General features: G+C 40.2%; 4 protein-coding genes across 6 annotated transcripts in view; 2 read left to right on the top strand and 2 right to left on the bottom strand.

Moving 5' to 3' along the window:
* ALPK1 (alpha kinase 1) overlaps positions 1-803 on the bottom strand; it is a 45,513-nt gene extending 44,710 nt beyond the window's left edge. The window contains exon 1 of the mRNA XM_014960899.1: positions 707-803. The gene's annotated coding sequence lies outside the window, so the exon portion shown is untranslated. The remainder of the gene's footprint in view (positions 1-706) is intronic.
* Positions 804-1,975: 1,172 nt separating this feature from the next.
* TIFA (TRAF-interacting protein with forkhead-associated domain) lies at positions 1,976-5,609 on the top strand. Its single transcript, XM_014960902.1, has 2 exons — positions 1,976-2,102; positions 4,328-5,609. The coding sequence occupies exon 2, from the start codon at positions 4,348-4,350 to the stop codon at positions 4,909-4,911; it is 564 nt and encodes a 187-aa protein (XP_014816388.1). The 5' UTR covers positions 1,976-2,102; positions 4,328-4,347; the 3' UTR covers positions 4,912-5,609.
* Positions 5,610-8,422: 2,813 nt separating this feature from the next.
* Positions 8,423-25,767, bottom strand: AP1AR (adaptor-related protein complex 1 associated regulatory protein). Of its 3 annotated transcripts, none has more exons than XM_014960928.1 (10): positions 25,489-25,767; positions 21,069-21,117; positions 19,853-19,879; positions 18,998-19,023; positions 18,033-18,129; positions 17,279-17,377; positions 14,052-14,113; positions 13,194-13,267; positions 12,215-12,343; positions 8,423-10,840 (listed from the first exon to the last, which is right to left on the bottom strand). In XM_014960928.1, the coding sequence occupies exons 1-10, from the start codon at positions 25,563-25,565 to the stop codon at positions 10,575-10,577; spliced, it is 906 nt and encodes a 301-aa protein (XP_014816414.1). In that variant the 5' UTR covers positions 25,566-25,767; the 3' UTR covers positions 8,423-10,574. The 3 variants fall into 3 exon arrangements, with proteins under 3 accessions (XP_014816414.1, XP_014816413.1, XP_014816415.1); XM_014960927.1 differs by lacking the exon at positions 21,069-21,117 and adding an exon at positions 21,367-21,415 and having other exon boundaries at positions 25,489-25,766; XM_014960929.1 differs by lacking the exons at positions 17,279-17,377; positions 21,069-21,117 and adding an exon at positions 21,367-21,415 and having other exon boundaries at positions 25,489-25,765.
* Positions 25,768-25,809: 42 nt separating this feature from the next.
* Positions 25,810-26,026, top strand: part of CDKL2 (cyclin-dependent kinase-like 2 (CDC2-related kinase)) — a 20,074-nt gene continuing 19,857 nt past the window's right edge. Inside the window, exon 1 of the mRNA XM_014960932.1 lies at positions 25,810-25,910. The gene's annotated coding sequence lies outside the window, so the exon portion shown is untranslated. The remainder of the gene's footprint in view (positions 25,911-26,026) is intronic.

Consider the following 26,026-nt stretch of genomic DNA (forward strand, 5'->3'; position numbering starts at 1 on the left):
CTAGAAGACAACTTGAAAGGAGAGCATGGCTGTGTTCCACCTTTATTTTCATAGCCCACGCTATCTCCGTAATGCAAGAGAACGCCGTGTGCCACCGGCTTTGCAGTCTGGTGTGGGAAGGCTCAAATTCCCATCACCTCGATTATCCATGTGATAACTCCAGGGACGTTGGCACAGATTCACGCTCCGGAAAGGAAAAAACACGTCTGGGGAAAGTCACAGTCCCAGGGGGCGAAGAGGTTGTGCAGAAAACACAGAACAGGCCAGCAGCAAGAGTTACTAGGTCAATGTTGACATCAGCTCCCCTGGCCCATGTCCCAGTGGCTTGCTCACCACACAGCGCAGCTCAGCCCTACAAAGCTTTACACATTTACTTGCAGTTTCACTTTTGACCAAAGAAATTTCAATAAAAACTGGAAGCTATTGTAATACAGGAATGAACGCTAGTAAACCACGTAACCAAAAAAACCCCACAAGCACAGAGTGCCTGAATTTTTTTTGCTCACGCAGGAAGTTGTTTTTCTAAAGCTGGCAGCATTTCCACCAGTTGGAAACTTACGGAAGGCAGAGGCAGCAAATAATCCAGTTCCTGTCCTCCCCTGTACAAAATCATGCAGAGCTATATTTAAATCATAAACTAATAAGGAATATGTAGTTAATATGAGGTTACATCCTCCTAGGAAAAAGAGAAAAGGTACTTACATACCTTAATAAGTACAAGTATTGAAATAATCCTATCAGAGCAGTGCTCTCGCGGTCCGGGAAAGCAGGCTGTTTCCGGAACCAAAGGGCTGACAGGAATTAGAGCCATTAACAGATGCAATAAACAGCAGGGTTGCACAACCTCAGGCTTTTCCAGAAGGCAGCAAAGTGCTTTTGTGTGAGCACACAGCACACAGGCCCAGCCCTGCCTGCTGCGTGAAAGACGTTCCACGAAGGGAGAAACTCAGGGAAGGATCTGTTTTCATCCTCTGCTGTTCAACGTGACTCGTTGCAAAACTCTGACTAACCCCTTTTTTTTTTTCCCTGATCCAAGGGGAGAAGGCCCTACAGGCAGCAGATGTAGCAGCCCATGTACAGATAAAGCTATTCTACAAGAACTACAAAGAAACTTATCAACGCCGTAGTAATTCACCTGTTGGTTTAATAAATAAGAGGAACCCACAAATGAAAACCCATTTATGCGAGCCAACAAAGTATTTTGCCACCCGTGCCAAAGCAATCAAACTCACAGTATTATGGAGGCACAACACTGCACAAGCACAGGTACAGGAGGACGCCAAGCACCTAGGATTCAGAGATGAAACAGGGTTTTTTCTGCGTTCTGCCTCTTGTTCTCTGCTTGGAAGTAATCTTGCTTAGTGGAAAAAAAAAAAAAAGGCAGCCTTATAGAGAATTGCTAATTTTTTTCCTACCAGATGGCAGGGCTGCCTCAAGTTTTCTAGTAAAACGGAAAGTTTTCAGCTCAGCTCAGATCAGCAGCCAAGAAACAATTTTTTCCCTCAAAGGCGGTGCAAGGAAGCTGAAGGAACATCACTTGAACAAATAACAGAATATTTTAAAGCACTCCATTTAAGAACATGATCACTCCGCTGTTATGCTCGTAGCATGCTGCTCACTGAAGTGTTTTACTCATCTAAGTGTTGATACGGGGCTGAAACTGAAATTATTTTGTCCTAAACCCGAGCACGCCAACTCCGGATCATCCCCTCACCATGGCTTGTGACTATCGGTTTGAGTAGAGTCACCCAACAAGCACCCGATTTTCCGACGCCCACGTAAAACCCCAGACACAGCTGAGGTTTATTTATATTTTTACTTTTTTTTTTTCTTCCGGCTTTTTAGAAAAACAACCCAACCTCACCCTCACCCCGTCCCCAGGCAGCCCCAGCCCCTCCCGCCCTCAGGGCCGCCCTCCCTCACGGCCAGCCCCCGCCCCGCCGGCGGGAGGGCCCTGCCGCCGCCACTCCCCCCCTTCCTCGGCCTTCCCGCCGAGGCACCGGTCGGTGAGGAGCCGGTGGAGGCCGCATCCCGCCCCGCAGGATCTCCGCTCCCGTCCCCCGGCGGGAAGGCGGCGGGAGGCGCTGCCGCCCGCCCCACAGGTGAGTAGAGGGGAGGCCGTGTGGGGGCCATACCGGTTCCTGGGGTAGGGACGCGGCGGGAGGAGGGTTCGTTGGGAAGGCGGGCTGGGGGCCCGGGGACCGGTCAGAAGGCACAGCGCGGCCTTTCGGGGAGGCTGCAAGGAGAGCCGGCCGTGCCTTGAGGCGTGGGGCAGGCAGGTGCTGCCTCAAAGTTCAGGGGCGTTCAAAATGATAGCTCAGTAACGAAACGCCGATGTTTTGGTTTGCAAAAGCAGCCTGGCAGAGCTCCCCGAGCAGTAAGCTGCAGGCAGAGCGTTACAGCTCTTGAGTGTGTCGCTGAACAAACGGGCATCCTTGTTCTCCATGCTCCATGTCGTCCCCCGTCTCTAAAAAAGGGGATAATGAGGATGTTGGGAGAGAGGAAAGAGACAAGATCACGATTTGTTTGACTGAAGTTAAGATATGGACAACAGCTGTGCAACGGGCAGCCTTACTGTTGCAGGAGACGTCCGGATGTAACTGTAGAAAGTTTCCTTCTCCAGTTAAAATTACAGAATCATAGAATGGTTCGAGTTGGAAGGGACCTTAGAGATCAAGCTCCAGCCCCCCTGCCATGGGCAGAGACACCTCCCACTAGACCAGGTTGCTCAAAGCCCCTTCCACTTAAACACTTCCAGGGATGGGGCATCCACAGCTTCTCTGGGTAACTTGTTCCAGTGTCTCACCACCCTCACAGTAAAGAATTTCTTCCTGATATCTAATCTAAATCTCCCCCTTCTTCCAATTTAAAACCATTACCCCTTGTCCTGTCACTACGCTTCCTGACAAAGAGTTCTCTGAAATCTGTCTCCTGTCCAAAACAATCTAGGAATTAGAAACTCTTTCAGTATTTATGTGAAAGTATGTTCATTGCAGCCTCGATAAACCCTCAGCGCAGGAGGGGGTGGCTGAGCTGGGGGTGCCGGAGGTGGCACACAAGAGCAGACCACGAGTAGACTGTTGTAAAATTCATAAACATGAATAAAGCCAACATTTTGCATTGGTCTGATACACAGCTGTATACACTGCTGATTTCTCAAAATGTATTTCTTTATATTCCTGTGTTTTGCCCGGTCCTGAACAGTCCCTGTCAGAAACAATTAAGGAAGGAACTAAGGGAAGCAAAACATGCTTTCAACTTGGTATCAATTTCCGCCCGAGTCTCGAGACAGAAAACTCTCTCTGCAGGACAGTCTGCAAACTCAGTGACATTTCTTGGTTTTCCCCTTGAACCAAAAGTTACCACAAATAACATCTCACGTCCTCATACTGGTGCACACCAGCGAAGGGCAGAGCTAAGTGCAGAAAGGGGCTGGTTCTTCTGAGAGAAGAATTGCTTCCAGCTTCCCAGAACTGAGGAATGCTAGGAGGACGACGAGGAATGGATACTGATGCCACCACAGCCTGTCTTACAGATGGCAAAGGAATAACTTGCCATCAGAGTGTCTCTCTGGACTGCATGTGTACAAGTTGTTTGTCTGACAGGGTAGATTTAGATTAGATACTAGGAAGAAGTTCTTTACTGCGAGGGTGGTGAGACACTGGCACAGGTTGCCCAGAGAAGCTGTGGCTGCCCCATCCCTGGAGGTGTTCAAGGCCAGGCTGGATGGGGCTTTGAGCAACCTGGTCTGGTGGGAGGTGTCCCTACCCATGGCAGGGGGTGGGTGGGACTAGATGGTCTTTAAGGTCCCTTCCAACCCAGACCAGTTCTACCTGCTAGCCAAAGGACAACACGGTAAAACAAAGCACGCAGGCCCAGACAGAACTACTTCATGCTGCATTTTAAGTTCATAAAGTAATCCTTATTGTCACTGCTAAGTGACGTACTTCTTCCAAAGATAAATTCTGCCTGCAAGATCCTCATGAAGAGCTAGTTGGCAGCTCTTTACGGTGGTGGGTGCTTTGCCATTGCAGCAGAGGGAAGACTGATGGCTGGGAGGAGTTCAGCCCAGAGCAATCTGCCACTTCACTGGGGTCATCCAACGAGTCTTTGGCAAAGTGGTGGGAGATGATGATTGCCAGGGTTTGGGTAGGCTCAACTTCCACTTCTTCGTTCCAGTCGTTTCATTACATTTCCTGTTAGCCCATTTGCTTTAAGTTAAATACTCACTATACTATAGTATATAAAAGGTTTTAATGCCATATTTTTAAAGCCAATTTTTTTTAGTACTGCAGTGATTTCATACGATCTTACTTCTTTCTTGTAGTTCTGAGGACCGATTTCATCATGACCTCTTTTGAAGAAGCTGGAACTGAAGAAACGGTAACGTGTCTCCACATGACCTTTTACCATCCTTGCCAAGAAGACAAGATGATGTTTCGTTGCTTGGACTTCTGTAGGCGAGAACAGGTCAGGGCAGATGAAACGCCCAAGTTCGGCCGCGATTCTAATGTCTGCCGTTATAACTTGATGGATACTCGCGTCTCCCGGATTCAGTTTGCACTGCAGTTTTACAGAAAAATGAACAGCTCAGAATTTTGTTTTGAGATCAAGAACTTGAGCAAGAAAACAAAACTGACTGTGGACCAAACAGAACTGGGTTACTTAAACAAAACTGATCTGCCATGGAAGTCCATCATTTGTTTTGGGGACTACCAGATTTTAGCAGAGATTGAAGAAGGGGAGTCTGTGGATTATTTTGAGACTTACTTACACTTGGCTAAAGCGCCAATCTTACAGGAAAGATGCCTGCCATCACTGCAGCCTATACCAGAGAATGGCATTTCTCCTTCCTCGTTTCCTGCCCAAGGCAAAAGCCCCATGGAGATTGATGAAAACGAGTCATGCTAGCGCAGAGAAGGAGGCTGGATAAGATTTTGATCATCTGAAGCCAGCACAGCTTCTGAAATGGAAGGCTGTCATTCCAGTCCACTAGTTCTTGATGGGTTCTCACCGCTGCACGTCAGTCTTTTTACCTGGCACACCAGAACATACTTTGATCAATAGCAACAGATCCCTGACACTGTTTTCACCGGGGCGTAGGCGCTCTTTGATCACCACTGTTTGTCTCCCCCAGGCTTACGTGGCACAGAGGGCCACTCAGATCCATTGCAGCAGATTCAAGAACTATGTCCACCTGCCTCGAAGGTACATTTAACAGGCATCACTGTAGACTATGCAGAACAGTGTTTTTAGCCAAGTAGAGAGACATCATGTCTCGCTGCATTTGTTATACTTTGTGCTTTGCTTTTGATGTGAAATTCCAAGCAGTATTTTCAAGCCTAGGCTGTAACTTCCCAGATTTTACAGCTTAGAAACACTTTGTCAATAGTCCTTTAAAGTTAATGTTTGGTTTTGTTTTGTTGTTTTGTTTTTGTTTTTTTTTAACTTTGCAATGAGATTTTTCTTCTATTTTTAAAATGAATTAAAATATATATTTTTTGAAAGTTAACTGCTTTTGCTTGTGAATGTAAACAAACATGCAGTGTTGGTCACCACGATATGTAAGAATCCAGATCAATTTTGTAATAAAAGCATTTGGTTGCCTAGTAAGGACTTGTTATCTTCTACAAATACAATCACTTTCACTTATGGTGGAAAAAAATACTTCCAGGACAATCCAGATAAGAAATTTTCACTGGCAATATTCTGTGTTTTCTAAAAGTGCTGCTGCTCCAAGATAAAAGTTCACTAAAGTACTTTCAGCAAGTTTTCTACCTCTACCCCCACCGCAAGCTCTCTTACAATTTTGGTTTCATTTAAGGATTTCTCAGGTTGTTTCAGTTAAGTTTTTCTTCGCTAGGGGGCTCAGCCTTTCACTGGCACTTGGTTTTTATCATGTATTTTAATTTGCTTGAAAGACACACTGGCAAGAATCAGAACAGAGCATACATAAGAGTTACCCATCTTACCATCCCTGAACATTAGGACATATTTCAGCATTTATCATTACAAGAAAACAAGAATTATAACTGAGGGGAGGAATTAACACAACCTGAGATTAAGGCAACCAACAAGTGAAAGTCAAGGGAGAAGCAAGAAACTCAATCATGGTGTTTATGTAGGATTTCCTTTGTCAGCTGATTTCATCCTTGCAAAGAAAACCCCAAAACCTCGTTCCCATGTTTTCTACTCATTGAACTAGATGTTGGGACTTACTTAACTTTTGGCCTCAATGTGCAACTGAGCCTCTATCATCACATGCCCAGCCCCACAGCTTAACAAAACAAACCTGAGCAGGTATCACCAGCCACGATGCTGCTGCTGCTTGCAGGTTTCCAGTAGCCGTTGGCTGCTCAGCTTTTAGATGCTTTTGACCCGAGTCTTTCTACTCTTTAATTAGACAGAGTGGCCAATACCCACAAACGCAAGCTGTCTAGAGAAAGAGAGCAAGATGCAAGTATAACCTGACACAAGCTCTCACAATATAAAAGCTTTTACATTAAGTCAGCCTCTCATGCAAAATGCATGGCATTTCCTACGTTCACTAATTTGGCTTGTGTGGGAGGGAGGAGCCAGCATTAGTTTTGCATTCCCAGTAAACTGCTCTCTTCCTATTAGTGCTGTTAGAATCATAGAATTGTGACCTTTAAGATCATCTAGTCCAACCATCAACCTAACTCTGATAAAAACCATCACTAAACCATGTCACTAAGCTCTACATATACCCGGCTGTTAAACACCACCAGGGCTGGTGCCTCAACCACTTCCCTGGGCAGCCCAGTCCAATGCTTAATAATCCTTTTAGTGTAAAAATTTTTCCCAATATCTAATCTGAACCTTCCATGGCACAACTTGAGGCCATTTCCTCTTGTTCTGTCGCCTGAGACAGACTGACCCCCACCTCGCTAAAACCTCCTTTCATGTAGTTATAGAGAACGATAAGGTCTCCCCTCAGCTTCCTTTTCTCCAGGCTGAACACCCCCAGCTCCCTCAGCCTCTCCTCATAAGACTTACTCTCCAGACCCCTCACCAGCTTTGTTGCCCTTCTCTGGACTCGCTTCAGCACCTCAATGTCTTTTTTTGTGGTAAGGAGCCCAAAACTGGACACAGAAAATTTAAATTACTTAACACACTCTTAAATTACTACAGATGACGTGCAAGTTCTTGTTTTGTACCGCTTTGGGCTTAAGCAACAGTTTGCTAATCCTACCACTAATCCTACCATCTTGCTATCCAGTTTCTATTCACTGGCCCCATCACATAGGACATTAACCTACAGCAACTAATCGTATTAATTGCTTACATCTTCTAGGCTATTATCAAAAGTGACAACCCCAATCTCAAATTCTCAAGTGCAATATATAAACAGCAAACTGTCTAAAAACAGTACTTACCTGAGAAAAACTTTCCATCTGGTCTGCAGAGTTCAGAGTGCTGTCTCAGTAGGTTTTGTGTTTGCCCTGCACAGAGGGGCTCTATGGACATCCCCAGATCTTCAGCAGAATGTTCTTAGGCACATCTCCAGGCACCAGGAGAAAACCTTGGGAATGGAAAAGAAAAAAAACAAACAGAACAGCAGTTTAATGGTTTCCAAACACTAGTCATTTCTACAATTATATTTACCCGGGATAAGAATCAATGCTGAGTACACATTAAAAAATTAATCGTCTTGTTTCAGCACAGGCATATCAGAACACACTTTGTTCACCGGAAAGAGATTCCACTTCTGCCTCCCCTTACCCTAAGACTGCCGTTAGTCACACACTGCTAACTTAATTGTGAGAAATGCTACATGCACAAAAGCAACTAACACTTTTTGTAAGTTTTGGCTTGGCTCACCTGTCTTAGTTTTCACAATCATGGAATACTAAAGACAATGCAGAAACCCAGATTTTATGCTTAACCAAGTAACCCTGAACAGAACACCCAAATACTCACATCATTATATTGGAAAATGGCTCAATTTTAGCATAAAAACAGATGTATAATCAGCAGATTAACAATTTAGGAATTAAAAATAAGAGTTTCCTATTAAAAATGCTCTATTTCCTATATTCAGGCACAATCAACTAAATCAACACTAGCTCATACAGACATGAAGAGAGGGAAGCTGTTTGCATTCCATAAGGAATTTTTGCTTACCTTTGAAGTATGAGGGTACAGCTGCTCTTTCCTGATAGAAGGGCTCTATGCTCCTCAGACTCCTCCGTTACCGCAGCTTCTTAGAGCTTCCAAAGCAACAGGTCTCAAGAAGGAACACTATAGAATTCAGTAGTTAACAACACAACTAATTATGTATTAAACCTTCCTTATTTAGCTGATGCATAGGTAACTTTGGGTAACATTTCAACAATTCATCTTCACGCTACGAATGACATGGCAGCCACAAACCCAGCAACAGAAAAAACGTTGCCAAACATAAGACTGACTGAAAATTTTAATGACTTTCAAATTTGTACAGGTATGCATTTTACAGTGCTGTTGAACTGTTTTACATGAGCTATTTATATAATCTTTCAAGTTCTTAAATTTCCACAAAAATTGACCACAGTTTCTTAAGTCACCCAGCGCGGTGCATCCAACTCTGCGAAGCGGAACGCTACAGAACATGCCCGTCCCAGTAAAAGCTTTCTCCTGGAGTCAGCTTCCTTTTTCCCACCTGCTTGGTCATCCCACAAGCAGGACTATCAGCTAGTTTACCTCCTCAAAGCACGGTCAGGACAAGTCAACCTCACGTTTGCTGGTCAGGAAAAGTAGCGACCGCTGCAGGGTAAGTTGCAATTTCAGCAGGTAAAAAACATGTTATTTACAGGTTGAGAAAGTTGCCTTCGCTTCCATAGGAATGTATTATACAAATAATAGTTCAGGAGAAGTTAGACAGTAGTAGCTTATGCCAAACCAAAAATATACATTTGATGTGTACAAATTTTTAAAGCTTATTACAGGCCTTGCAAACATAGTTAATTGCATTAAAATACTTTCTATGACATAGCTACAATTTAAATTATGAAATGGAATGTTATCAACAAGATTTATCTGTTCATTAGTGTTGATATTTGTACATATTTAATCCTAGTGTGCAGTATTTTTGTTCAAGTTACCATGAAGAGGCCCACACTGTAGTGACCCCACTATTATACATCAACTCAGACGATCGAAAAAGAGCGACACAACTTCCACAGCCAAATCCAGTTCTTCCGACAATGCCCATTTACTACGTACTGCAGCGTCTCGCTTTTAGTCCACAAGAGTGAAGTTACACCCCATTCCACTTTTTCCAAGGAAAAATATGACAGCTACACAAAATAACAGTAGAGTAGAATGGCTTTACTGAACCTTTGGGGAAAGCTTAAGATCTACAGGTGTTTTGCACGTTCTCTTCAGTGAGCTTTTTTTTTTTTAAAAAAACCTGTAACTTACATTAAATATCAGGGGAGTCTACACAATACATTACACCAGATTTGCAGTAACTGAACACCTCCTTGAATTTCAGTCCGTGTTAGCAACATTAACCAGCCAGTTTAGAGGCACAGGAAAACTAGAGCACTTAAATACACGGTTTTGTAACTTGAACTTTTTTTTTTTTCTTTTAAAAATGCAGATCCAGGAACTCAGTCTTTAGGTTCTTGTTCTTCCCACCCCAGCAGCAGAGCAATCACCCTCACCCAGTTTCCTCAAAGAACAGTAATTTTCAATAATTGTTCCAGTCGAGCTGAATTAGAAGTTTTCCAGAACTAAAAAAATTTGAAGATTTTTAGTAACAAATATTGGTCTGTGCTGGGGTGCAGGGAAATCAAGACTTTGGTCCTCCCAGTTCTCTGCTAGATACTGGTTAAAATTTCCAGTTTGACACACAAAGAATTTTTATAGTTGTTTTTTCTATCTAGCACACACTAAGTCTGGTATATTATACAAGACAATATCTTACCTAACCTGATGACTTATACTATGTTTATTGAGGTTAACTGTACTTAGCATAAAGCAATAAAAAAATAAAATAAATGGAAAGAAGACAACACAAAGCTAGGAAGACTATAAGCTAGACAGGGAAAATCTGCAATTTACCATGTGTGATACTTGTTTCGCAGCTGGCTGAGAATGCCTTGTAAATAACTAAAGAACAAGTCAAAAGCACATATTGGAAATAAAAAGAAAATTAAATTATTTTTCTATATTCAAGTATTAGATAAATTATATAAGATTCATCAAGATAACTGTTAGGCCAATGATGAATTTGAAAAACAAAATCAGTAGAAACATCATCCAGAAAAAAGGCTAGTTAAAATATAGATAGGCAAGCTATGAAGCTTAAATTAGTGCAGATAATTTTATATTAAATCCAGATATCCAGAAATATACACAATGGAATAATCCTGGTTTTCATAAAAGTTTAGAAGGTAGATGATAAAATTGCACTTAATTCTGAATTAATTCAGATAGCAAGTCATTCCCGTTCCTTGCTAATCAATTTATAAGAAAAAGGGAACAATGTTATAAAAGAGCAAATTGCTTTTGTACATTCTATTTCACTTTTCAACATTTGGTCATAAACAAGGGCCCACGCAGCTCCACTATCTGTCTTGGCGATCGGAATCCGATATCCTGACATCTGATGCAGACAACTCTAACACGGGGTTTACAAATCCAGCGTATTCCGAATTGCCGTTATCATCCATTTCAGCGCTAACAAAGTCATTCTCCCACTCCAATCCATTGGAATCGTCCGAGGCTGAAGCTGGATGACTTCCCGTTTTCTTGCTATTAAATTTCAGTGCTGCCCGGAGTATATCTTCTTCTGTTTTGGAGCGTTCCCTCATTGGAATCATTCTGTTCATGCCTGCAATTTACGACATGTTTGTAAGACAGGCATAATACTGAGGGAAGTACTTTCACATTTGTGTTAGAACATTAGAAGAAATTTTAAGAATCCTTTAGCAATCCAGACTCTGGTAATTTCACTCCTGAGCATCACTCTATTTTTTCTGGTGGCGTTGTTCACATCAACCCTATAGTTGGTGGCCAGTTTTGGCCCAAATGAAAACAACAGCCAGAGATGATGTTTTACAGTGTTCTAAGACAGGCAGCATAGTGAAACAACTCACTAGCAGTGTTTATTTTATCTTATATATGCAGCCTGCTGCCCTATATGTAAAATGCATGTAAACATTAGATGATTTTGCCATATTAGATGATTGTACCATTTCCAGAAAAGCTAAGCATCTGGGGAATCCTGTAATACTCCTGTAACTTACTGACAAGACCCTCAACTAGACAAACAAGATCATTTTGCATGCAGGTACGTCTGGTAAAGTTCCCAGAACACTGTTTCTCCACTGGTGCCAATTGCTCTCCATGTAAAATCCACTGTACCTCAACAGACATGACCCTGCCCTAGCTTCGGTTCCTCTAGAACGCTAATAGCTCTTGCATGCACTAGCTAAAAAAAAATGCAGAGCATTTCTGGGTAAATCTGTGAAATTTAAGTCTTTCAAAGCAGGCTTCTGAACTAGATGTTTTAGTGCTCTTGACAGTGCTAAAAACATTTAAACCACACACTGATTATCAAAAAATCAGTCTATTAAAGCAAAAAAGAAGTCTGCTCTGCGTTGGCTAAAAGAAATCCTAGATTATTACACGTGAGCGTTTCAAGAGTCAAGGTCCCAAAATCTTGGATTAATTTTAAAACTAATACAAGAGCTTTTGCAGATTTACTAAAGAGAAAAGATCTACAAGAAACAGCAGGAGCAATTAGGCTAGTTGGGATACTCACCTGGCATGCTGATCTAAGTTATCAGTAGAAATTACAATACAAGTAATTAGGGTTTAAAAATACTTAACTCAGAGACTCCTGACCATCTTCCAAATCTTGAAACTAAGAGCTAGCTGTTCCTTCTGCCACCAGCTCACAAGAGGGCAGCATTTCTTTACCATTAGTTTTGTTCTAAGTACAAGTCAGAAATGCAGGAAAAGACATTTACTAAATGATTTCATTTCTTTGGATCCTTTATTAGACAGGTAACCTATCAAAACAAACAATTTCCTAAGTAAAAATTATTTACAGTTTAACCATTACACGCTCAACAGAAATTCAATCAGAATTAAGGTTTAAATCACCTTGGCTTTTGAAAATGATAGATTTACAATTAACATAGTTTAAACTGTCAGCTTTTAACTTGGAAGTTCAGAATCAAATGAATGGCAGAATAAATACCTTCTTCATCTTCCCACTCTAAATCTAATGAAGTGCTGTCGTCATTTCCACTTGTTGATTTTGTTTTGGTCATTAAATCACAACTGCTCTCTGTGTTGGGTGTCAGCACTGTAGCATCAGATGAAAGTCCTACACAAAAAAAAAAGAAAAAGGTATTTTTAATTCATAAATATACTCGACTTTGAGGTTCAACATGCAAAACTAAACTTTCAAAGAAAGTTGTTATTGTGCTTTGTGGCCTTTAAACCTCAGGAACATTTAAAAAAAAAAAATCACTTCATCTATCACTTCAAAGAGTATACAGTATCTTTTTAATACTCAACACCACTAAGATATTACAGGAGAACATTTAGCAATACTGTCTGATAAGTACTATAGAGGAATTTAATAAGCTGTAAACTGGATGTGTATGAAGACTTGCAAAAACACTCCAAAAAACAACCCTCCCCTACAAAAACCCCAAACTACAGGCAGTGTTTCCCAAGAATTACCATCAGTCCTCCGTTTAGTCACTATCACGGACTGTCATGAAAACTTATAGATATAAGCTTATAGGCAGCCAAATACTCTCTTTTGCTTTATTAGAAAAAAATTTAACCATTAATATGATTCTAATTATTTTGCTAAGAGATGATTGAAAATGCTATACACGCACATTTGCATCTTTAATACACAAGTTTTAAAAGAAAAGTTCACTGCATTGATGTTGCCTCCACAGAGGTGGCTGGAAAGCCTTAGTAAAACAAAATCCATGCACAGAACCTATTTGCTTACAGAACCTGCTTTTGAGAACTAGAATGGCTGTGGCACAAGTTGTATATACTGTGTTCAGGGATTAGAGGGGAAAGTAAGCTTCTATCCCATTTTTTAATACAAATACACGTAAAAATAAATTGTGTTTATCTAGAATAAGAAATAGTATTCTGTGCTCCTCAGTCACGTCACTTTTACAGACATACATCAGAAAAAGAAGACTTACTACTACTTCGAAAAGCTTCATATTGGAGTTTCGTATTTCTTAAGAAAGAATCAAGATCTTCCTCTGCCACAGAGCTGCAAGAACAATGCATGCATTGTTTTTAGCAATATAAACCACTAAGGATCATTAATCTTTCACTTCTAAAATCTGGCTAGTTCCTACTAACGCCATAAAACCTCAGTTTTCACAGCTCCTTTCCTAACTGTACTTCCCTAACTGAAAATCCCTCCTATTCCCCTTCTCTTCCATTCATAAATAGCCATTTCAGAGTTTTCTCTAAACTCAAATACCATTCCACAGTAAATTTCTCTGGGTTTTTTTGGGTTTTTTGCAAGGCTGGGTTCTCCCTCCCCGACCCCCACTGAAGCTGGGCATGAAGAGAATTAAATGAAAAATATTAAAGAAGAAACAGGAAGACTACATAAACCATTCAATTGCCCATTTGCTTAGTGTGTATTTTTATTGGGCATTTCAAACAGGATTCTGAATAATAAAAATATTTTTATAGTAGCTGAGATTTTACATATAAACACCTTTTTAATACAAAACACTACATTTTTTGTGTGTGTGTATATATGTGCAGCTGGGAGTAGGCTCGATTTTGTACGCAGTCTAATAACTACATAGAAAATCAGAATGAATGCAATCTACCCTCTAATTCCGCAGATTAAAAGTAACCTATTTGCATTCAGTAACTGCAGTATGAAGAAAACTGCAATCGATGAAAACAACTCTGACTTACAAATGCGGCGTATGTAAAGTTTGAAAAACGTGGATTTTTTTTGTGAGGACAGATAAGGAACAGGAGTAAAAACAGTCATGGCTCTTGATTATCAATAATAAAATTTTATATCTTACCTCTGATATTCTCCATTATTAACCGCATGCACTCGCTGCGTTATCCTTTGCTGCCTACGTTGCTATCAAAAGAAGCAAACTGTTCAAAAAGCTGAATACAATCACTTGGAGTAATATACTCAATACACTAAGCAATCCCTTGACCGTGACATTAGAAGGAACATTGTCCTGGTCCTTGGAGCAGTCTAAGTATAACTCAGGAGAAGACTGACTTTCATTCAAATAAAGATTAAATTTTGTGATAAAGGGACTGTTAAGTGCAAGTGGTAATGTTTTTAATCTCCAAAATCTCGTCATTTAAAAGAAGGTAGCTTTTTGAAAACAGCTCTCAACATTTTAACCTATTTCATGCACCAAAAAAAAAAAAAAGCACATCAATTTGCCTAGAAACATGTGAAGACCACTTCATTCATGATTGTATCTGTCCTCTCCTCTATTGCCTTCTCATATTAAGCCACAGGTATTTTCAACGCACAACTATGTCTATGGTTATGTCTGATTTGTTTTGCTCTGTGTGCAAGAATAGCCAGCCTACCATTTAAAAAGAAATATTCCCTACAGGTCCTTTTATCCCTGTACAAAGCAGCACTGCCATCTCCTCTGGTTGTCTGTATCAGCACTAAGTGCTTCATTTATATTAATAAAAGCTTTGTTACCTTCCTGGGCCAAAATTATTAATAGCTCTATACTCTTAAGACAGAAGAGGCTTTCATGGTATCACTGGGCAAAAATAGGTTGAAAAATGCAAGACAAGCCATAAATGCATTTATTTTGTAGTTACAAAAGGAACAGATGTCATAGAAGTAGTGGTTTGCTTAAGTTTAAAGGTTTAAACAATAGAAGTTGCCTCAAGTTTCTTTTCCCTGCCTTGAAAAAATGAGAACATAAAAACTAGGCACATTAACTATGTGATTAAAGGTAAATCGGTGATGAAGCAGTAATTATGATAAGATTTTAAGATAAAAACGCACAAGCTGGTCTTATAGACAAGTCTAACGTATCTAACTATCTTATTTTCTGAAAAATCTGTTCTCAGCCTGAATGGATCTGTCTCCGCAAAAGAAAAGCAGGGGTAAATGAACCAGAATTTTTAATGTCACAATTAACTTCATCTAAGAATTGCTCTTCATTGGGTAAATAGTCTTGCAAGATAACTGCATCGGATCAGCCAGTGTTTTTCAATCCCAAAAGCAGGATGTGTTTGTTTGCTTGGCAAACTTTCCAACTTGTGTATTTAAATAATATCAGAACAGGCAGATTGAAAGCAGTAAAGAAATGGGACGTGTAGAAGCAGAAATATCACATAATGGTGGTTATAGGTGAAAAGACTCAAGTACACAGGGAAAAAGAGACAGGAGTTTGGCACCAGCATAGTTTACAAGTGCGTAAAAATAAATTACTGACGTGTACAACATTTTTCTTTTAAAATTCATATACCCGCATAATATCTAATTTAAATTATCTACCTATTTTGCCAGGTCACATACAATTATCTAGCACTGTATGCTTCAGGATATATTAAAATTCTCCACTGTTACAAACCTTGACATTTAGTAGGGCAACATCAGCAAGCCAAATTAAGTTTTAAAAGGATGCCATACTTCCAATGAAAAAGCCATTTTCTCATTTAAAAGACTTCTGCCTACAAACAGCAGAGAGACAAGTTATGTATTCAAAAATGGCTTCTAGCTTATTTAGAAAGCTTAAATGCTTGATGCATATCTACATAAAAATGCTTCCTTAGAAATCCTTACAATCCTTATGGGGTTTGTTGGGGGGGGTTGTTTGTACAGGAGATAAGTGGTACTAATTTTACAAGGAGGAAATTAAGAACTCTATAAAGCATTCTATCTTTGGCCTTGACTAAAAGAGGTGCATATTAAAAGTACTGACAGACAAGAAAAATAGCATTTCTTGCACAGAACTTCTATAAAAAACAGTTAAAGCCATAAAGCATTCCACTTTTGCTGGCTTCATATAGAGCAGAAGTGCTAAAAAAAAAAGGCAGCCATAAAAAGATCAAAGAATTAACCCTCCCATACCAAATGACAAGAGGGTAGACAGAGAAATGTGAAATGAGACCTATACTTAGCAACGTAAATATTAGATGAACACTCAGTCATCATTACCAGTCTGGAAATAACAATTTTCCATTCACTATCTTCTGAATATAGCCAATACACTAGGGTTAAAGATCTCCCCTACACCTGCTGTAGATTTCAGCCTTTTTCGGTTAGTCTAAATTTGAACTTCTGAAAACTTCCTTCTAATGCAATGCATAGGTAGTGAACTGTTTCCTTGAAAATGCTACAAAATTGCAGCCATACACATTATAGACAGACAAAAAAAAGCAAAAGTGTTCTTTTTAACATTCTGATAACCTGAAATTTATGTGAGAACACATACTTTAATGGCTTATTAAAATGGTCAAAATATTAAATGACCTGATAACATGTAACTCTTTGAACTGCAACGTGAAAACCATCAGTAATAAATGCTATCAGGATACAGAACAGCATCTGTTTTCAGAAGAGCAGGAAAACATAATGTGGCTTTTGTTTAGCTTGACCAAGCTCCAAAAGCCCAGGCACCAGACATTTGAAAGTAGGTACAGACATATTAAATAAATAAAGACTACTGTTAAGTCATGACTGGACTTTGGCTACTAGCGATAGAAATTACAAGATGATAGTACAATTCAGGTTGGAAGGGACCTCAGAAGGTCATCTATAGTCCAGCCTTCAGCTCAAAGCAGGGTTAACAATAAATTCAGATGACTTGAAAACACATATGTTCATGTTAACACAAACCACAAAGATAAGGAACAATTAAATGCACAAATATATTAAGTATATTTTACAAGTCTAAATAATGTCATAATGTGTGCTTAATTTCGGGGGAGTTTACTAGAAAATCATCACAAATCACTTTAAAGATCAGTATCTTCTATATAAGCAAAGTCTGATAAGCTAATCATAGATTAAAATTGTACATCTCTCATTCAAAATCTGTACTCAGCATCATAAGCCATTTCAAACAATTCTGATCATTTTCAGCTGTTCCAGACAGCCGTACTTTCAAATCAGGTACTTCTTTCTCTACTTGAATTTACAACCCAAAGTAATTTTTTCATTACATTTCCTGAGATACAAAGGATATTAGGAAAGTCTGCATACATAGAAACAGAACAGAAGCTCTGATATATATTGGGGTCTTTTTCCCCTCACCTCCAAGAGCTTTTTCTGCTTTGCTGCCCTGGCTGCTTCACGTTGTGCAGCATATAAAGCCTCCTCTTCTAGTCTTAACTTCTCCTCTTGTAAGGCTAACTGTATATGAACAAAATAGTAATGGTTAACAAAAGCAGAACCTATCTATCTTCCTATGAATAAAGCCATAATTTCAATAAAACAAAATAAGAGCTACTAGAAAATAAAAATAAAATAAAATTGACTATAGCTAAAGCATTTTTCTTCATTAACTGAATCTAACAGCTTCCCCCCCACCAAATATCCCAAGAAATTTAGATAACTAAACATTACCCTATTGAATAAACATCATTACTAGCGAATTGCTGTAAATGCATTTTGCATTTTATTATCAACTGCACAGTGAAAGACTTTAATCTTTTCAGTTGTGTATTTCATTGGTACTTTATTAAAAAAAATTTAAAAATTATTCTCAATTTCTCTGTTGTGTTCCACATCACATTCCATTAATTGCTGCAATACACTAAAAACTGACAAATTATGGGGTTTTTCCTCCTTTAGAAAAGCTCTGGAAAAAACTGAGCACTAGAAAAGTTGAATCAAGTGTATACCCCATCTTGCCTTGCATAAAAAAAACAAAACAAAACAAAAACAACTGATGAACAAAACCCAATTGTTTCATTCACACGAATGGAATCTCCTTGTGTTCATGGCTGATGCTAGCTACTTTAAAAGAACCACTGTCCACACCATACTAGACATCATAACTGCTTACCTCTGACTGAAGTCTCATATCAACAACTCTCTGCTTTTCAGCAATGGAGTCATAATGTCTTTCTTTCAAGTCAGCAATTTCTTCCTCAGTCAGAGGTCTAAAAGCATGGAAAAAACACAGAAAGACCCCATCTATTATTTATGCATGGCAACCCCAAGGTGCACTTAGACATATCAATATAGTCTTTCTTGACTGGTCCTTTAATGCAAGTTGAACAAGCTGCGCTTTTGGCCTGCTGCTCCTGAGAATAAAGCTCCAAATTTCCAGTTTACTCATGACAATGCTCTCTTGCCTTACTCTTTATGAAGCATTTTTTGTACATTATTTATATCAACAGAACTACTAGAATAGAATGGTTAATATCTTCATGGTGTAAATCTCACCTTTTTTTTTCCCCCCTTACTTGTTTTGGTCCCCTAATTGTAAATTGTTCCCCTTTCAACTGTTGCCTACTTTACGTCTACTTTTATATATCTAACAAACAAGACGATAAAAGCATTATAATAATTATAAGGTTTGCTATATGGCTTCTTTGGGGACCACTGACAGGGAATAGCATTTTGGGAATGATCAAACTTAAATAATACAAAATGGCTAGAATTAGACAACCAAAGGGTACACTTGGGCACCTTCCTATGTTTCCGATAGACCAGACCTCTACATTTCTACTGCTGATAGAAATATTAGCAGTAACATCTGTGGAACTTTAAATGCAGACCCTTGGAGCAAGAATAAAGATTCTCTTTGCAACATGCTGTTTTAACTGTCTTGTATAGTTTTTGCATGATGCATTAGCATCTAAACTATTTTAACATGGTTAAGCATTAAGGTTACTTTGACATGTATTCTTTGCATGTATTTGACAGCTAAAAAAATAGAAAGGGTTTTGACAGAAACTCTGAAAAATTTTATAGTCACAGTGAGAGAGAAAAGGGAAGGAGAGGTCCTGAACCTCAAAGTCTTACCTGTGACTGCTTCCTGGGCTTTCTCCCTGTTAAAAAAAAAAAAAAAAAAATTAAAATAAGTCTGAGTTTGAGAATCCCATCACTCAACCAATTTTAAGATTGGGCAGAAAAAAACAATGCTAATTCATAATTTCTCCCATATATTGGTATTACAACTAGGGGGGGAAAATCCTGTTTTAATTCAGAATTTAAAAAAAAAATCTTGTTACACAACCAACTGAAGTGGCTGAGTACGTAAAACAAGTAAGTACTTCCAACTGAAAATAAACACTCCAGTAGTATTTCAGGAACCAAACTGTCAGTCCTCATGTTTTTAAATGCAGAGCAGGATATTGAAAATGTGGTCTGTGTCCCACCCATTATCAAGCTCTACTAAATTTATAAGAGTGAAGTTTTAAGGCAAACTTCTATTTTTCTGAAGTACTGTTCGGCTAGTTTCCCCAAAATTGTAAAGAGAGAGCACTCTGAAAACTTTCCTTAGCAAAGCAACCCAGGTCCACATAAGTTCTCAGATAGAGAGCATTTGCTGAGTCTTACACAAGATTTATACTGGAAGCAAATTCTCCTTCAAGCCTTCCCCATGCTTTTTTCTCCTCTTTTTCTTATATTCTTTCTGCCTTCCTGTTGTCCACAGTGCTCTCTTCCTGAAAGGGTTACTTCCCATACTCCCCCCAACCAGTTTTCTCTTCTCTTAGGTCTTCATCTCTCCCAAAGTGTTAAATATTCATTCCAAGAACAAGCAAAAACTCAAAGTGAAAAGAAAAAAAAACAACTGCAATTAAGTGGGAGCAAAATACTTGGAACCATTTTTAAGGGTTGTACTAGTGAGTTTCACATTATGATCCAGGTACCTACCTCATCACTTTCCACTAGGTTCTCAAACTGCAGGGAAAGAGACGTAAACAATCTTTACAATTCAATATAACAAGTCACTAAACATACACAGCAAATACCTTTATATATTTAACCTATCTTGTATAAACACTACTCCAATGGTAACAGTGGGACTGTAATAACATCGACAAAAGCCCCTACTTTCAGAGAAAGTACTATTTTTAGAGTGGGACCTATCTTCTTACCAATGTTTCTTTTCTTAAATGTTACATTGTCCTAAAAAGAGAAGAGACAAAACTAAAAAACATTCATGTATTTCACTACAACTTATTTTTAGTACAGTGATCCTACATCTAAGTCAAACATGGATATAAGTACCTACAACAAGACTCCTTACTGACCTGTATACTGACTAATTGCTGTAAACAGACTACGAATAACAATTTGGGAAGAGGAGAGACCCTTCTTTTCCCCACCATATTTCTGCTGCAGGAACACTCTCTCACAACTGGAAGCTGTGCGCTAAAACAGATTACCCCCACCATATATGGCTGCCCTCTTTCTTGAAAGCCAAAGCAGTGATTACAGTTATTATTCTCAGTAATGGGGGCAAAGTGAAAGGTCTAGGACTTTTAGACCATAAGGAACGCTCACAAAAAGTAAACCAGGTTATTCTGAGAATCTCAATTTACACAAATTAACCTTACACTACCCTTGGCAAAAAAGGGTGATATTCAGTGGCCAAGAAAGGACCTCTTGTAGTTATCAAAGTGGACTACAAATGCAATTAACTATAAAGTAACCTCATCAGATTCTAGCTTTTTGTAGAATCAGATTCATGATCCTGCAATCAAGAACTAAATATCCTGCACTTGCACAAGCAGAAAAGAAAAATCACTCCCAACACAGTATTGATGAAAGATGCAATAGGCAGCTTTCAGAATGCTCTGGTGCTGAATATCAGATCACAAGAAATACTTCTTTTCTTTCTAAATGACAGATTAAAGTGAGATGTTGTATTAATGTTCTGAGGTGGTGTAAGAATCTTGCTACCCAGTGCTGCACCAATTTGGTCTGGAATAATTGAGAACATTTCAGTGTACACAAACTGCAAAAGGTGTTGAAGGCATTTGATCTTTAAGGTCTCTTCCAACCTAGATGATTCTATGATTCTAGAATTCAGCTTTTCCCACTTTTTTAAAAATTTTTTTTAATCACTAGAAATGCAAGCACTTACCTCTATAGTGAAGTGTTCTCCAGTTGAACATGTTCTAAAATACTTTGATCTGGAAAAATAAGTCCACAGTTACACTACAGGATAGTGTTCAATTCACAGCACAAGGAAAACGAGCCTGCCAATTTCAAAGAGCTTTTGAAATATGTTAAGTATGTATAAAATAAACATAATATCTTCATGTATTAAACACATTTACTTCTTAACCTGTGCTCTGCATCACTACTAGAGAGGAAAGAGGCATCAGCTTTTCCCACTTTTTTTAAAATTTTTTTTAATCACTAGAAATGCAAGCACTTACCTCTATAGTGAAGTGTTCTCCTGTTGAACATGTTCTAAAATACTTTGATCTGGAAAAATAAGTCCACAGTTACACTACAGGATAGTGTTCAATTCACAGCACAAGGAAAACGAGCCTGCCAATTTCAAAGAGCTTTTGAAATATGTTAAGTATGTATAAAATAAACATAATATCTTCATGTATTAAACACATTTACTTCTTAACCTGTGCTCTGCATCACTACTAGAGAGGAAAGAGGCAAAAGCATGTAAACATGTTCTACAGAACTGGAGAAAAGACAAACACCCTTAAGCAAGAAGAAATCAATTACCAGGATGCTGGATTTGACATTTACAGACATTTAGTGTGTTCTCCAATACCTTTAATGTATTTTTCTCAGAAGCCATTATTTCAGGCAATTTCTGAAAACACTGGTGATCGTCATGGCACTTAACTGTTCACTAGCATCGCATCTTGTACAACATCAATGTTAAACAACACACTTTATTTTGATAGCTTGGCACAGCCAGAAAGGCTAAACCTCAGATAACATATCTACAAAGAGGTCAAAACAATACTTTCCAACTACAAAAAAATTATTCTCAGCCTGTAATTTTATACAGGGAATTAGTCTCCTCTTTGACTCTAACTATCTTTACACTGTCCTCTACAAAAAACAATACAGCATTAAGTTACGTAAATAGATTTTTACCCCATGAAAGAGGTTTGGCTATCATCCCAAAGAACATTCAGATGTCCACAGGTGCTTCAGTACAGTATCCATTTCATCAAACCATTTTAAAAACCAGAGTTTCCAGTTGCAAGTGCTGACTGATACCAGAAATAAACCCCGGGCCTCAGGCATTTCTATAATCATACAAAAGGTCTTTTCTGTACTTGCAACCAACACCTATTTCTACTACACTAAAAGCAAGACATTAGCCAAAGCCTGAATTATTTTTGTCATATCATATTTCACCTCCATCACATTTTTCTTTGGAAGTCAGTCAGGGCACACCTCCCCTGGCAACTTGTTGAGCAACCCACTTCACAGCAGGGTCCTGGTCAACCTTCCCTTCCCTCCAGCACTGCCCCTCGCAGTGCACAGCTGCCACTGAAGAACCATTTCCAGCTGATTCATTGGTACAAAACCAGAGACCAAAGGCCACTTTAATTGAAGCACTACATAATTGGGACACACGACATGAACGCTTAAAGTAGTTTTGCTGCTACCCCTCTGTGTAGCATTTTGGTGCGCAGGAGCCAATACCATTAACAATGTAATTTAATAAAACTGCTACAGGAAATTGTTTCAGGACTACCTATGTTGTTACCAAAAGCATGATTTCAGTTTACAATGTCAGACACTAACTAAATCATGCTCAGCTTTGCAAACACATGAGCTGCAGTCAGATTAGTTGCAAGAATTGAACTGTGAACCTATAGAGAACTCAGACAGGGCAGTGCAAGTTTACTAAATGTAATTACAAATAGCCCAACGGCAATGACACTTCAAGGAAGATGTACACTTTCTTCTACCTGCTGAACAGGGACTCAGTAACAGAAGACCTAATTCTGTGCCAGTGTTTGAGCCCTTAAACCCCACAGCAACTATGGAAGATTGAGGTCATTGGGGACAGAAACGGAAGACCCAGCAACTTCACCCCTACACATAATAACTTCAATTGAAATAAAATAGTAACCCATTAAGACGCTTACAGCTTTGATTATTCTCCTTCAAGCTCTACTGTTTCATTATTTTCAAAAACAGACTTGAAAAAGGTTTGATAAGCACTAGAGAAAATAGAGAAAAAGCACCAGAGGAAAAGTTAATTGGCCACAGGACCTGCAGAGACTGCCAGATCAATCTTCAAAGATATAAAGCTATTACAGACTAACTTTTCAGCGCTCCATACATATATGCGCTTTATTCCAATTTTAAGCAAAGTCATGCTATCATCTTTTATTTTAAAACTTACACAGATTACGTGTGGAAAAAAGTCACTAAAAAAGAACATCTATTAAAACCAGGGCATTACTTAAAATTACTTTCGTAATTTTGTTATTACTTTTTGTACTTGTGATTAAAGTAATCACAATTAACTTGATAAGATACACTATGCTGTTCCAGAAGTAGCCCAATCTGCAGAATTTGGCAGCAATCTAACAAAATTTATAAGAGACAGTTTTGTTTTTAATAAAATTCCCTGCCCCTCCCACCACACAGGGGAAGGAAAATACCTAAATTGCTCAACACCCTAATACTGTTCTGTAAGCTACCAGCACACCCCAAAAACAAAGATGATCCGAGACATGCGGCAGCTATTTACAACAGGCAGCACTGGTGACCTTTCTTTCATAAAATGATCCCTATATACAATATTCCAGGATCAGGCCTCAAAAGCCAACTAACATTTGCCATTTTAAAACCCAAGCAAGCAGTAAACCAGCAGTTAGATGAAAGGCACCGAAACACACGATGAAGTCTGGTGAGTAGGCCAGTAACTTCAGCAACCATCTGCTGAAAACTAATGGGAGACATTGAGATGGCCTAACAAATGATGCTTCATGAATCAAAACATGCACCAAAACCAAGTACTAGAACAGACGACATTGCAAATACCAAGGAATATGCAGCAGGGTATTGCAAACTTACAAGAAAAAAAAACCAACAACATATAGGTAGCAGTTAATTTAGACCAGAGGAAGAAATAACCTTGTACATAGAGTTTGCTGTTGTAACCAAGACTATCTTGTGCCTTTTTGGACTCTGTCCCCTAGCTGGTGCTCATAAGCCAGTTAAAAGTAGTCAGGGTGAAAAATTAAAGACCAAAGAAACCCCAAAACCAAAGCAATAATTTTAAGGGTTAAGTACACCTTGCCAGAGACTTACTGTCACTGACTGCTAAAAATGGGTATTAGCCTATGAGCAGACTCAGCAGAAAACACATGTGAAGCAAGAATCTTTCAAGTATTACCAGTTTTTCTAAGAGTATGGCACAAGAAACAGATACTTAAGTGCCAGCTGTTGAGCATTTCAGGTGTTCTCGTACTCTCTACTATAGAGTACCAAGAATTCAAGCAGGTAACCTCCACACACACTGTCCTGGTCTTTCACCCATTTCTCTGATAAGTATTCCTAGAAAGTCTTCAGAACAGGAACACATGACTTGTCGCTACAGCCGATGTGGAATAAGAGGCCACCAGCTTGCAACATGTAAAATGCTCAGAACTACTTTAATCCGAATACATCAGTCAAAAATAAGTGATGTATCAGTATCAAATACATCTAAGTATATGGAAGAAAACCAAGTTCTTGTACAGGTAACATACCCTTCCCATTTGGACACTGCTTTTCCATGGTTGTTGCAGAACAAAACACAGCCTACACATTTACAAGACACATGGAAGTTTATTCAGACCATTCTGCTCCCGATCTTCTGTAACAGTCATCCTTTATCCCAACAGAGCGCTCAGCCTCTGACTCACAGAGAACACAAGATGATATTCCAGAAAATACAGTGTTTTTCCTCCTTTGCACAAACACAGCAGCCTGCACAGATTTTGACAACTGACCTGAAAAACGTTTCTAAGTTGCTTCTTTGGAAAGAAAAAAAACCCCAACCGAGGAAGAGGGCTAAGGAGCAGGAATGTCCCCGCAGCCAGTTACACTAAGTCACCCCTGGACACGCATTACCATCAACCCTGCAACCCGCACAAAGCCCAGCAACCTTTGGACGGCGTTTCATCAGCTCCAGCTGCCAAGGCAGATGCTACACAGGCGTTTGCTTTCTCTCCCCCAACCCCGTCTTGGATCTACCCGCCCTGCTGCGGGGAAGGGGCGAAGGGGACAGCCTGAAGCCCCGGGTGTGATGTACTCAGACCCCTGCATGAGGCGACATGGACCCGCCTCACCTCGGCTTCTCCCCCCTCCAGAACCCGCCTCACCTCAACCACCCCCCCAAAGCCCGCCTCGCCTCCCGCCCGCCTGACGGACGGCTACCAGCCGCCTCAGCGCCCACCACCTCGGGCCGCCTCTCCTCACCTCCCGCCGAAGAGGAGGGAAGGGAAGGCGGAGCCGGGCGGACCCAGCACCTCCCCGCCCCGGGGTGGGGAAAGGGGTAGCCGCGCTCGCCCGCTTACCCTCCGCCTCGCTGGAGCCGACCGGCTTCCCTCCGGAAGAAGAGACCGCAGCACCACTGCGCCCAGCAGTTCCCCATCGCATCCTGGGCAACGGCTCCTCCTCTTCCCTCCCTCCCTTCAGGCAGGTTCAAACCGCCCCCGCCATCAAGGGCCGCGACGGGGAGAGGAAGGGCAACCGCTGACCCTCAGAAACAAAGGGCCGGGCGGGCGGAGGCTCCGCGCCGACGGCAGCTTCATGGCCGCGGCCGCTGCGCAGAGGCGGATGCCGCATGCCCCGAGAGCTGGCACCACCCCCCGGTCCCCGGCAGCGGACCGCCCCTTCCCGGGCCCGGCCACTTGCCTAAAACAGCTAAAAAAACCCCCCATATCTCGTCAGACCTAGGAATTTTGAAGGCTCTTTTCCTCAAGGACCGTCGCTAAAGGTATTGATTTCCCTTCCAGGTGTCGCCTCGAGGGGTGAAACGTTAAGAGGGCGGGGAGGTCCTGTCATCTGAGGTGGGGGGGGAAAGAAGTGGGTTAAAAAAAAAAAAAAAAAAAA

This window comes from Calidris pugnax, unplaced genomic scaffold (genome assembly GCF_001431845.1).
Source record: "Calidris pugnax isolate Ruff unplaced genomic scaffold, ASM143184v1 scaffold573, whole genome shotgun sequence".
Lineage (NCBI taxonomy): Eukaryota > Metazoa > Chordata > Aves > Charadriiformes > Scolopacidae > Calidris > Calidris pugnax.